This window comes from Megalobrama amblycephala, linkage group LG1 (genome assembly GCF_018812025.1).
Source record: "Megalobrama amblycephala isolate DHTTF-2021 linkage group LG1, ASM1881202v1, whole genome shotgun sequence".
NCBI classification, from domain to species: domain Eukaryota; kingdom Metazoa; phylum Chordata; class Actinopteri; order Cypriniformes; family Xenocyprididae; genus Megalobrama; species Megalobrama amblycephala.
The window spans coordinates 12,643,661-12,657,601 of NC_063044.1; the positions used below are offsets into that span (position 1 = coordinate 12,643,661).

At 37.6% G+C, this 13,941-nt stretch overlaps 1 protein-coding gene across 1 annotated transcript; it reads left to right on the forward strand.

Annotated features, from left to right (window-relative positions):
* Positions 1 to 7,724: 7,724 nt before the first annotated feature.
* On the forward strand, positions 7,725 to 13,057 carry LOC125263355 (gastrula zinc finger protein XlCGF8.2DB-like). The gene is made up of 2 exons (XM_048182372.1): positions 7,725 to 8,035; positions 11,261 to 13,057. Exons 1-2 carry the CDS (start codon positions 7,924 to 7,926, stop codon positions 12,259 to 12,261), a joined length of 1,113 nt encoding a protein of 370 aa, XP_048038329.1. The 5' UTR covers positions 7,725 to 7,923; the 3' UTR covers positions 12,262 to 13,057.
* The last annotated feature ends 884 nt before the right edge of the window (positions 13,058 to 13,941 follow it).

Below are 13,941 nucleotides of genomic sequence, written 5' to 3' on the forward strand. Positions count from 1 at the left end.
ACTAAACTACTGAAAGAGCTGTTACCTGTAGCAGAAGAGCCTCTTCTCAATATTATCAACTCGTCTTTATCTCTAGGTCACGTCCCAAGACCGTTCAAGCTAGCAGTTATTAAGCCTCTCATTAAGAAACCACAATTAGATCCAAATGTATTAGCAAATTACAGACCCATTTCAAATCTTCCATTTATGTCTAAAATACTAGAAAAAGTGGTGCCCAATTGTGCTCCTTCTTGCAAAAAAATGCTATCTATGAAAAATTTCAGTCAGGATTCAGATCTCATCATAGCACAGAAACTGCGCTCGTTAAAATTACAAACGACTTACTTCTAGCTTCTGACCAGGGCTATGTCTCAATACTAGTGTTACTTGATCTCAGTGCTGCGTTCGACACTATAGATCATAAAATACTCCTAGATCGACTACAAAATTACACTGGTATTCAGGGCCAGGCATTGCGGTGGTTTAGATCGTACCTATCAGACCGTCACAGATTTTTCCCCGTTTATATGAACAAAATTAAGATCACGATAGTAAACTATGGAGTGCCGCAAGGATCGGTGTTAGGCCCTCTGCTATTTTCAATATGCATGCTGCCACTCGGCAATATTATAAGAAAACATGGAATTAGTTTCCACTGCTATGCCGATGATACTCAGTTATATATTTCAACACAACCAGATGAAATCTCTAAATTATCCAATCTGACAGAGTGTGTTAAAGAAGTAAAACATTGGATGACTAGTAATTTTCTTCTATTAAATTCAGATAAGACTGAAGTATTACTTATTGGGCCAAAAACCTGTACACAGAATCTCTCAGACAATCTGCATTTAGAAGGATGTACTGTTACTCCATCCTCGACAGTTAAAGACCTGGGTGTTATATTAGACAGCAACTTGTCCTTTGAAAATCATATTTCATATGTTACAAAAACAGCCTTCTTCCATCTCAGAAACATTGCTAAGATACGGAATATGTTATCTATTTCTGATGCAGAAAAGTTAGTTCATGCTTTCATGACGTCTCGACTAGATTACTGTAATGCATTATTAGCTGGTTGTCCTGCTTCATCAATAAACAAGCTACAATTAGTACAAAATGCAGCTGCTAGAGTTCTTACCAGGTCAAGAAAATATGATCATATATCACCAATTTTATCATCTCTACACTGGTCGATTATAAAGTATTGCTAATGACCTATAAGGCTCTAAATGGTTTAGCTCCTGTGTACTTAACTGATCTTCTATCACCCTACAATCCTTCACGCTCTTTAAGATCACAAAACTCTGGACTTCTGGTTGTACCTAGGATAGCTAAGTCCACTAAAGGAGGGAGAGCGTTTTCACATTTGGCTCCGAAACTCTGGAATAGCCTTCCTGATAATGTTCGGGGCTCAGACTCGCTCACCCAGTTTAAATCTAGATTAAAGACACATCTCTTTAGCCAAGCATTCACATAATGCATCTCATATCAGATCAATTGCACATGACTATCTTTGCTTAATGTTATGAACAGCAGCTACGCTAATTATTCTCCATTTGCTTTTCTGTTTTGCCTCGGGACACCCGTCCCGAGGTGACTAGAGAGGACTTCAGCTTCAGTCTGGATCCAGCCTCTTAAGAAGACCTCAGATGACCAACACCTGTGAAGAGACGGCGCCAACTCCTGCGAGGACTTCAGAAGACGCAATCATCTGGATCAACATGCACATTGCACAATTTCTATATCCTAATTATTGTTAATGTAATTCATTTTTCAGGAGCTCATTGCTTCTACGTTCAGTTAAACTGCTAACAGTGATTGTAAATTAATTGCCTAAATTATTACATTATTTGCTAACTGCATTCTTTAAATTGTAATGTTGACATGCATTCTCTGTAAAGCTGCTTTGAAATGATATGTATCGTGAAAAGCGCTATACAAATAAATGTGAATTGAATTGAATTGAATATTTTAAAACATTTAAATAATTTTTGATGGGTTACGCAAAATTGTTTGCGAATAACAAGAAACTCTTATTTGTATTTACTTGTGTACTGTATGTTCATCTTTTGTGCTTCCTTGTCGTGTGTTCATCATCTGCGCTTTATTTTTCGGGAAGCATTTTGCTATGATAAACAGACACCACTCTCATTGCGTGTGTAACAGTGGCCAGACTCTGAGAATTTTGCAGGTAAACTACTGCACACTGATGCCTACTAGAGAATGAGGTGTTTAGCGTCATTGGTAGTGCATCGGGCCAGGGTTCTTGACCAACTCAGAGGTTAGGACTGGAGTGTGAGTTCTGGAGGCGGCGCAAAGTTTGTTTGGGTTGGTTTCAAATATCATCAGTGTTCAACAACGAATTTGAGAAATCGCATACAGCACCTTTTAAATGTATTAAAATGCATTAAACATATTAATTATTAAGTAATATTTATTTATTTAAAGTTATTACATTTCTTATTAGATCAGTTACAAAAAGAATTGACAGTCAAGTTTATATTATTTTATCAACTCCATGTCATCATATAACTCCAATTCATCATATCTTCTTTGGAAAGCATATATCTCCTCTTCTTTGCTGCCATCTTGTTACTCTTAACTAGGTTAAGACACCTCTCCAGCTCTCTTAAATAATTTAAGAGCTAAGACCTAGTCTTGACACTTAGGAACCTTTATGAATCACATTTATTCTTAAGTCTAAGAATAAGAGTAAAATTACGTCATTCTTAGAATTTTGACACACTCAAGACTAAAATTTTACTCTAATGCCGAGTTCAGACTGCACGATTTTCACAGTAGTCGGGTCACTGTTCTTTTCACACTGCATGACTATCTTGGCCAGCATTCAGTCGCTGCTGTGTTCAAACTGCACTATGTATCGGCAACAGAAGTTTTCACACTGCATGACTTTTCAATAGGAAGAATCGCAGACAACTCTGTCTGGGACACAAACTCCGTTTCACAACCAAACACACGCGAGACGTGACAAGGAAACAACGCGATATCACGCGTTCAAGACCGGAGTTCTCACGTGAGACTGGCCCTGCATATCAATCAGCTCCCTAGGTCCCTAGGTCATGAATCAGTAAATATTGAAAGTGAATGTGGCTGATACCCTGATCAGTGCCCTGACTACTGAACTAGGGAGCTGATTGAGACACACGGCCATTATTATTAAAAATAGTAGCCCGCAATTTCTGCCAATCTCATGTTAATCTTGAGTACCTATAGAGTAGTAGTGCATCCTTCATATCTCCAAAAAGTCTTTAGTTTAATCATATTTATAAAAGATACATACGCTGTACTGAGCATTTCCGAAAACTGCAGAGTGCTGGAGGCGTGTCATGTGAGCGGAGCTAAAGAGTGACGTGCATGCCCAGCTTTTGTGTAGAGATCGTCTACAAGCTATCCATGGTCAGCTAAACAACTGTATTTAAACACACACAATACTCCATCGATGGATAACTTTTGAATAAACATATTAATTATATGATATTAATACTATATTGAATATAGCATATGAATAATGAGTCTATAAATTCATTACGTTCATGTTGTTTACATTATATGCACTCAGGCGCCTATTGCCAACAAAACAGACATTTGAAGCAGTTTTACTCTCCATCTGCTGTTCCAACTCATGACCGGGATCATTAACGCTTTCAGTTTCAAACGATCTGTAATCCAGCACTGAACTGGGCCTTGTTTATGAAACCATAAGCGCCGATCCTGAGGGCTCGAGCAGTCACTGAAAAATGCCAGATATTCTCCATTCATTTCAACCAATAAAAAGTGATCGCAACTATCAGTTTCTATGGTTATTTTAATAACAAATATCGACAGCGCCTCAATGTATTGCGCAAGAACAAAACTCTCAGCTCCACTTAACACTGGGTTCTTTGGGAAACAAGGTTCTTTGGGAATCTTTCCCTCACAACCAAAAACACACTTCTTTGGTGACATTTTGTGCAGTCCTGTGACCTGTGCAGCACTGCCGACGACTTCCGAAACCCGAATGTGCATTGATAGGTGTGCTATTGCTCTCTCGCTCTGGTCCACATTTGCGCACCCTTCCCGGAGAAATGCCCATACAAGGAAATCCGACCTCTGACGATTTGGAAAAGAATGTTTGGAACAGAAATATTCCATCATACGTCCAACTCATGTTTTGAAACTTTGGCCAATGTTAGCATGAGAATTCAGCTCTTTAACAGTATAAATAAGCCAGAATACATTAAATAGCATTCCCCACCCCCCCACCCCTAATAAGTAGCCTACCGCATTTACTTTACACATCTTATTCAGTGTGATATAGCTATGCATGCAGTTATATGCGCTCAAAATTCAAAATACACAGCCCCTGACGAGTTTTTGTTATGAACTTATATCATAAGATATGATGTACAATATGACACGAGCAAGAATGCCGTTTTCCTCAAATCAGCACAAATGTCAATTAACTTGTTTAATATTTTCAACTAGTTTCATATTTAAAGTACATTTTAATTAAAAAGTTAAAATCAGAATTTAAATATTGAATTAAATTGATGTAGACACATTGTAAATGCTGTGTAAATATATTAATGCCACTTCACTCTGTCACCTCTGTATTGCAAAGATGGATTCTGTTGATAATGATTTCATTTCATTGGTAACAGCCATAGTGTATAGGCTGCTAGGCTAGAATAACTTTTATTTCTTCAGGTCTTAAAAAGATCTTAAATGTCTTAAATTTGACTTAAAGGTGCTAAAGAGGATGTTTTGTTTTATACATTTTTGCAATATTACTTGAAACTGTCTTCACTAACTGATAAAAGACTATTTATTAGGTGCACTGAAAGGAATATTATTAATATACATCATCTGTGCACGAGGTAGGGCCTTAAAAACATCAGCCAATCAGGCTTGTCAATCACTGCCGTGACGTTCCTTGTGAGAGACGAGCGCGGCTGCGCGCTCCAGTAACTTTCCACACTCTACAGGCGGCGCATGCAATGTTTTTGTCAGGAGACAGGAGTAACAACTGCAGATTATGAGTTACCTGCGGTGAGTCCGACATAATGAATCCACTAACACGACACAGCATATGCTGGTGGTAAACAAACACTCAATACTCGTGCACGAGTTTTGGGAGGCGTTCCCTCGAAATGAGCTGTGAAGGAGGGGGGTTGTTCTTGCGCATGTGCTCATTTCAAAAACTCACTAACTGTCTTTGGTTTCTCAGTCGACAAAAAAGATCCTCTGTAGCACCTTTAATGTGCAGCAACCCTGAAAGAGAAGAACTAAATGAAGTAAAAATTTGATACACAAGGATTCTATAGATATCGCGGTATATCGATATTGTGAATTCTTTTGGCCATTCTTTTGGTGTGAAAAATCTAATATCGTGACCGACCTAATAGGTTGTTTGCACATGACGTCACAGCAGCAGCGTGAATGAGTCTGGAGGGCAGGGAGTGATTTTCCTTTATAGGAATCCTATAAAAAAAAAACTCAAAATTTGTATGTTTTGCGTTGTTTATGGTTGCTCAAATAGTTAAAATCGAGAACCCAGAAGGTGTTAATATCGATTATTATAACTTATTTCATTTTTTTACTTTAAATGTTGTCGCTTTTTATAGCGTTTTGCGTCTGCTGATACTGAAAGGAATATGGATAGCTGCTTACCTTTTGTTTTAAACTTGGTTAAATATTCACATTCTTCATGGTATCGTTTGCAGGGAAGAGAAGCTATTTTATCCCATTGAATGATAATTTGGTGTTTTCACTTCAGTTTTGTAATATTCCGTTCACAATGTTGATCTGGTTACCATGAAAACAGTCACGTGCTGCTGCTTCAGCCATCATATGGTAGAAAATGTCCATATAAAATAAATGTGCTCAACAAGCTGACAGAAGTTGATACATTTATTTGTTGGAAGCGTGTAAATGTAACTGTAGTTTTAATGTTGTCTCTGTAAATATTCACTTTCCCATATGGCCACAAAGGAGATCGAGGGTCGACATTCAGGGGACAGACACCGACACACATGTGATTATTTTGAAGGAAAGACAGTGAGTTTATTTAATGACATTATTACATAAATAATGTTGTCTTCCCTCACCTCCTCAACCAAGACAAAAATTGTATTACTGTCCAGTTTTTCCCCCCAAACGATATCGTGAGTTCCTATTACAATTCTCGATTCAGCATAAATGGCCAACAATAGTGACATTTTTTATTATTTAAAAGTGAACTAATTCTTTAACAACAAAGACTTTTCTTGCTATTGATTTAAAGGTACACTATGTAAGATATTCGCAGTAAAATATCCAAAAACCACTAGGCTAGTGTTATATATTTTGTCCAGCTGATTACTAACAATATCTCTAATGTTTTCAACTACTTGTAAATCATGAGAAAATTCCCATTCTAAACAGTGACACGGGGCAGTGCAGTCGCCTGTCAATGACGTCAGTTACTCTTTGTTACCGCCTTTACTGACGTAGAAACCACATGACAACAGTGTCGTGGACAAATGCGGAAGTAGTGTCTAGCGTCCAGCAAACCACTAGCTTGCTTCAAGCAGTTCCTTATTTACTTCTTGCACGTTTTATGGTGGATTGTGTTACTTATTTATGGAACATAATTACTGTTTACCATCTGCCGCTGGTTCTGTCGACAAGGACAGCTCCCGTAAACCTCATACTCATGACCGGAAAAGCGGAAGCGGCGCCGGCGACTGTGACATAATAAAAGTTCCGCTGCTCGTGGGGCGTGTGTTGATCAATCGCTCCAGCTCCTCGTTCAGCTCCCGCAACACTCGCTCCTGCTCTGCTTCATACTACAGTAACGTTAATAATCGCATCCATGAACAAGAGTTCTTCCCGACTCCTAGGCGTCATCAAACTACGCCTTTGTTTTGAATAGGCTTCTAGTGACCTCTAGCGGAAAAAAATATCACAGATTGTACCTTTAATAACAAATATGTGAAAGATTACATTTTTAATTAGACAAACTTTTAGCAATACTTTTAATATTGAATGAATTGCATTTAATTTTGATGCATCTTTTACTTAAACTGATTCTTGAAAGATAACTTTACACATTTTATACCCATGTTTAGGATCAAATGATCTTGTCCACAGTTTTATATTGGTGAAACACACTGAGATTAAATGTGTTTCAATTTGGACACATGAATGAACTCTGCTTTATGAACTCAAACAACGTTTTTAACATTTGTGTTTGTATCATGTTTGTCACTCTTTGAGTTTTACTATAAAGATTATCTGATAAAAATTGTTAGATTTCTATGCACTTTTGTGATTGTAGACAATGCAGCGTCTGAACAGGACTTTTATTTTGGAGTGACAACATGACGTCATAAGACTGCGTCGAGGTCCTGCATCTGTTGTGAGTACTGAATAAAGGTTTGTTTTAAGAATTTATGCTGTTTAAATCGATGAAGACAGTTCAATGATTTATAGTTTTTTTACAAGCTTTGTGAAATATTAGTTTATTTACAATTTAATTTTGATTTATTTATCTAACTGTAGTGAAGGATATTTGTGTGAGTAAAGCTCATATGCACTGATGAGAAACAGTAAACCTGCGTCTCATTTCTCTCTCTATATATCATAAATCAGTTTATCATGAACTCGAGTTCAGTCTCTGGCGAGTAATGATGGAGAAACTGAACTTTTCAACTCCGAGTCAATTGAATCAAATACTTTGAGAAATGATTCAGTGAATCACGACTCGTGCTGCTCAAACAGTGAACATGAACGAGAACAACAAACACTAACAAACTAACTAAACATGTTTTCATCAGTCATACATGCCTAAATATTACGTTTATTAATTTGCAGCGTTAGTTTTGAGTGTTTTTTTTGTTGTTGTTGTTTGAACAGGTTCATTTAAGACCATTAACTCAGTTAATTATTCCCTTCTTAAAGATGGAGTTTATTAAAGAGGAAACTGAAGAAAATAAGATTAAAGAGGAGAGTGAAGACATGAAGATTGAAGAAACATTCAGTGTGAAACATGAAGATACTGAGGAACAAACAGGTTGGTTTTATTCTCACAGCTGAACTCAGTCATTTGATCATTATTAAAATGTCCAGCTCTACAGAAATAGAGAATATTTTGTGCAACATTAAACCCAATATCTTCTTCTGGATAGAGAACAATGAAAGTATTTTTTTCTGTTCATGCTCAAAGTGCTGTACTAATATTTAACATACTTAACATAAAAAGCAGTAATTGAACATTAAATCCAGCAATAAAAAAGTCCTAATTGAAACATTTTACATCAATAATCATTTCATGTGTGTCATATGGAGGAATGTCAGCAGGGGAAGTGTGTAAAACATTATGAAGTAGAAGTGAGTGAACTGATAATATTTGATGAAACCAGTGAAAAATATTCACCTTGTCATTCGTGATTCAGGTGTAGGTTAGAAATCAATGAGCAGATTGAGGCTAGAGGTGAAATGATGTGAAAATTACATACCGTGATTATTGTGACAAAAGTATCATGGTTATCATTTACATGTTTTGTTAAAGTTCAGATATAAACTGAAATAAGTTCAAAAACAATGTTCAGTCCAAATTCGAATCCAAAGTTTTTTATGTCCACACTGTATCGCAGCTTTTCAGATCCGATTTGTGCGTTCATGCCACTCTTTCATTTTCTGGAATATCTGCATTGGTTTCATTGCATTGCATTGGTAGGCATAAGCCAAAAAAAGCAACAAGAAGGGTTTGCAGGACAGATGTTGTCTTATTTACATCATGACATTGTGCAGCCGCGTTGGACTCCTGAATCTTCTGAGGCAGCGGCAGTAGGTACGGACAGCTTTATTCTGTGCTGTCGTCTTCACTGGTCTCAAAACATTTTCTCTGTTATATTGTCATGTTCTGCTGGTCCGGCACTTTGCAACAAACAAAACCTTGTTTCTGCAACAACTTTAATCATGTTTCCTATAATAACGCCTGATGTGTGAATTTTATGTGTGTAATGAATGAATATAATATACAAGTTTCACTTTTTGAATGGATTTAGTGAAATAAATCAACTTTTTGATGATATTCGAATTATATGACCAACACTTGTATACTGGCCCTGATCATCATCACACATTCACATTCATCCGCTTGCTCAATTTCTGTAAATCCGTTTTTATGAATCAATGAATGATGACTTACTCTTGCTTTGGTCTTCGTAAACAACCGCTAGCGGCACCTGCTGGTGAAGCAGACTAACAGCAGATGGAGATCATGCATCGGCACTCTACTGCTTTTCCTGCAGTTCCCAGATGTGAAATGTTGAATTTTCTGCCAAATTTGAAAGTGAAATAAAATGGACTGAAAATTGCTAGTCGAATTTTATAGGTTGTATTTTTAAACAGAATGAGTATTTTGGAAGTGAAATCTGAAAGGTGAATATAAATTATAGAATTTTTAATAATGAAAATGTGTGTGAAATATTTTTAATTGAAATATTCACAGCTTAAATATACAACCATGTTGAATTTCAGCCCATAAAAATGCAAGTCTTAATACACGGAAAACAAGGACTGTCAGAAAATTCCATCAGTGGTGGGAAAGCATGGTGTCATAAATGGTAGAAAATCTCATCAATGGCAGGGAAAGAGTTAACCACTTTTCCTCATTGATATAGATTTTTGATAGTTAATTTTTTTTTATTATAATATGTGTCATAAAACAGAAATTAAGGGTGTATTCATACTAGGCGATCTGAACTGTGCCGAGCACTTTTGAACCCCCTAAAGGCCTGTACACACCGGGACGAATATCGCACCTTTTTCGAGGCGTTTTTTGTGTTCATACCCAAGCGATTTTCACTGGTGATGTGCAGAGTGAATGTGCAAATTCACTCCCTGACAGTATGTGGCGCTGGTGCTTAACGGTAGTGCAAATAAACATATGTATGATATTAATAAAGTTAAAGATAAAAATGCAGATATAAAATGGCATATATATGACATGAGAGATGGTAGTCAGAAACGGTAGTCCAAATAAGTCACAATGACAGTAGTGCAGGTGAACAGTATTGCAAATAAACATATTTATGAAACAGACATTCTCAACTATATTTCTCGAATGTAAAAGATAAAACAAAACAAAACAAACAGCACCCATAGCATGCGTCTCAATCAGCTCCCTTGTTCAGTAGTCAGGGCACTGATCAGGGAGTCGGCCACATTCATTTACACGGTATTCTGATACACGACCTAGGAAGCTAAGGAGCCGTTTAAGACCCAGGGATGGTTTGTAGGGGTCTTCTTCGTCTACTTACTTTCTCTTTGTCGTCTTGGTATCAATGTGTGCTCAGCAAGACCGTTTTGTGCTCGAGAGCCACTAAGTCGTGTTTTACTATAATTTCAGCATCTCCAGGTACATGAACAAAAGCACCACTCTCATTGGTTGCCAGTTTTATAATGCGACGTGTCAAACAAAAAAAAAAAAAATGAATCAGAGGATTTTTTTAAAAAATGATGCTTTTACGCCTGCCGTTTTTCGTGTCGGTGTGCACACTCACATTGGTGACCTTTGTTTAGTCACGAGGAAATAAAGTTGGCGATAATCGCACACACGATATTCGTCCCGGTGTGTACAGGCCTTAAGTCTGGTTCATTTTACTAGTGTAATTGTAATCCGTACCATGCCTTGGCCCACGTGAAGAGGCACGGTTGGATTATGCTTGGGTGCGGTACGGAAGTACTGAGATCGGTAACCACACCGGAGTACAGAAGAGCTTTTGAGTGAATTAATTTCAGTACATTTAGGTCTATAATGGATCCAGTTTATCCCAATTGATGAACATTAGTTTGCGGTTAAAGCTGCAAATTCAGTGTCAGCTCTCTTCTAACAAGATGGTGATCTTAACCAAATGTGATAAATAAAGGAGACATATAAAATGTGCAGTGGTGAGTCCCTCTGGACCAGGTTTGAAAAACACTGGTGTTTTGAGTATAAGATCTATAGACAGGATGAGCAACTCTGGTCCTGGAGGGACACTATTCTGAAGAGTTTAGCTCCATCTCTGATTAAACACACCAGCAAAATTGTCTTCAGTCTTCAGGACTGCTTGAAAATTACAGATAGGTGGGTTGATTTGGGATGAAACTTTACTCTGCAAAACAGTGGTCCTCCAGGACCAAAGTTGCCCATCCCTGATACATAGGATAGGATAGGGTATAGATCATACATGTTGTTGGTTTTGATGTATTAAATGTCTAAATTGTTTTATGTCTGTTTTTGCCCTAGACCTAACGGTACTGAAAGAGGTGAGTCATGAAATTAATGAAATGGAAGAAGAGAAAAAACATTATGAAAAACCTGATTTCATGACTGGGAAAAGATCGATACAGGCTAAAAGGACCTCCTTACAAAAAAGAGCTCAAAAGACTGGAAATAAAAGTTATTTCATTTGCCAACAGTGTGGACAGAGTTTTGATCAACACAGAAACCTTCAAGTTCACTTGAAAGTTCATGCTAGAGAGAGCCCCTTCACTTGCCAACAGTGTGGAAAGAGTTTCACACTTAAAGAAAACCTTCTAGTCCACTTGAGAATTCATAATGGAGAAAAGCCTTTCACATGCCAACAGTGTGGAAAGAGTTTCGCTGTGAAAGTAAACCTTCAAGTACACATGAGAATTCACACTGGAGAGAAACCTTTTACCTGCCAGCAATGTGGACAGAGATTCACTGTAAAAGGAAACCTTATAGCCCACATGAGAATTCACACTGGAGAAAAGCCATACACCTGCCAACAATGTGGACAGTGTTTCAGTCAAAAGGGAAGCCTTACAGACCACATGAGAATTCATACTGGAGAAAAGCCTTACACCTGCCAACAATGTGGACAGAGTTTCAGTCAAAAGGGAAGCCTTACAGCCCACATGAGAATTCACACTGGAGAAAAGCCATACACCTGCCAACAATGTGGACAGAGTTTCAGTCAAAAGGGAAGCCTTACAGCCCACGTGAGAATTCACACTGGAGAAAAGCCATACACCTGCCAACAATGTGGACAGAGTTTCAGTCAAAAGGGAAACCTTACAGACCACGTGAGAATTCACACTGGAGAAAAGCCTTACACCTGCCAACAATGTGAACAGTGTTTCAGTCAAAAGGGAAGCCTTATAGTCCACATGAGAATTCACACTGGAGAAAAACCTTTCACCTGCCAGCAATGTGGACAGAGTTTCAGATTTAAAGGTAACCTTAAGGGACACATGAGAATTCACACTGGAGAAAAGCCTTAGATCTGCCAACAGTGTGGACAGAGTTTCAGTGTAAAAGGAAATCTTACAGCCCACATGAGTGTTCACATTGGAGAGAGCTCATTCACCTGTAAACAGTGTGGAAAGAGTTTCAGGCAAAAAGGAAAACTTATAATCCACATGCGAGTTCACATTGGAGAAAAACCTTAAACCTGCCAAGAGTGTGTGAAGAATTTCAATGAGACAGGAAACCTTATAGTCCACATGAGAATTCATACTGGAAAGAAACCTTTCACCTGCCAGCAATGTGGAAAGAGTTTCAGATTTAAAGGTAACCTTAAGGGCTACATGAGCACTCACACTGGAGAAAAGCCCTGCAGGTGCACTGTGTGGGAATGGCTTCACACAAGAACAAAGCCTTAGGGAACACAAATATTCACACTGGAGAGAAGCCATCAGTGTAGAAAGAGTTTCAGACATAAATTTACCCTTTATTCCCACATGAAAATTCACACGGGAGAGAAGCCTTTTACATGTGGTCAGGCCACATGAAGATTCACTCGAAAGAGAACTCTTTTAGAAGTCATCACTGTGGAAAAAGCAGAGGTGTAAAGAGTACCTGAAAACCATACTTGAGTAAAAGTACAGATACCTTGCAGCGAAAATGACTCTTTTACAAGTTTCAAGTCACCAATTCTACTACAACTTAAGTAAAGGTCTTAGTGTCTGATTTTAATAAGTACTTAAAGGGTCATGAAACCCCAGAACACATTTTTTTGAGCTGTGAACAGATATACATAGGCTGCACATCACTGAAAACACTAAAGGTACTCATTAATTTTATTTAACACTCTGAGGTCTGAGGTATCGCTGGCGATAACACCTCGGTTTTTTTCTTACCAGTGTGAAAGAGACTCAAAATACTCCGTCAGTGTTCCACATACAATTAAGAGTCATACACCATTTTAATCTGTGGAATATCTTCTTTTATTTGTGTACACTCAGAGTAAAAACAAAATGTTTTTGTAAAATAAAGAAAACTAACATGATGCAAGATCTGTCGTCTCCCTCTGAACGAAGTCCAATATGATAGTTCTCAGAAAATTAACTGTAACTTAGTGAATATTAATCACAAAAAAATTAGACTTGTCTAAAGAAACGTTGAGATGTCAGGTTTTAAATCGTGTAAGTCAAATCGAAAACAAATATTCTGTTTATGTAATCTGTATGAAAAGAGAGCCATGTCAGAAGGCCGTGATTCAGCTCATTATCCACTAATGCGGCCACGCCCACAGAGCCAGCGCTATTCAGAGTCAAATTATGAGGCAACATATGCATACATCGTTTCAATCGTGTATTTAATGTCTTGAAAAGTGTTTTGAATAGCCATAGTTAGCGATCTCTGGAAGCCTGTTAGTTCCTGGAGTCACATGGTTGTTCTTCTTTTAGGAGGTATTTGTGAAGTAAATGTGCACAGAGCGCCCTCCGGCTGCAAGCATGAATTGAAAACACAGTATCCAGTGTTCACAGTGATGACAATAAATATAGAATAAATATTACTCCTCTGTATAGAAAATGTATATAAACATATGTGAATCCATCAATATTTCTCCAAATGTGCATGCTTTTAAGCATATTAAGAAATGACGGTCAATATAAGATTTTAAGAGTCAAAATGTGAAGCTTGAGTCTTAGATTTTTTTAATGATGTATAGTTTGTCA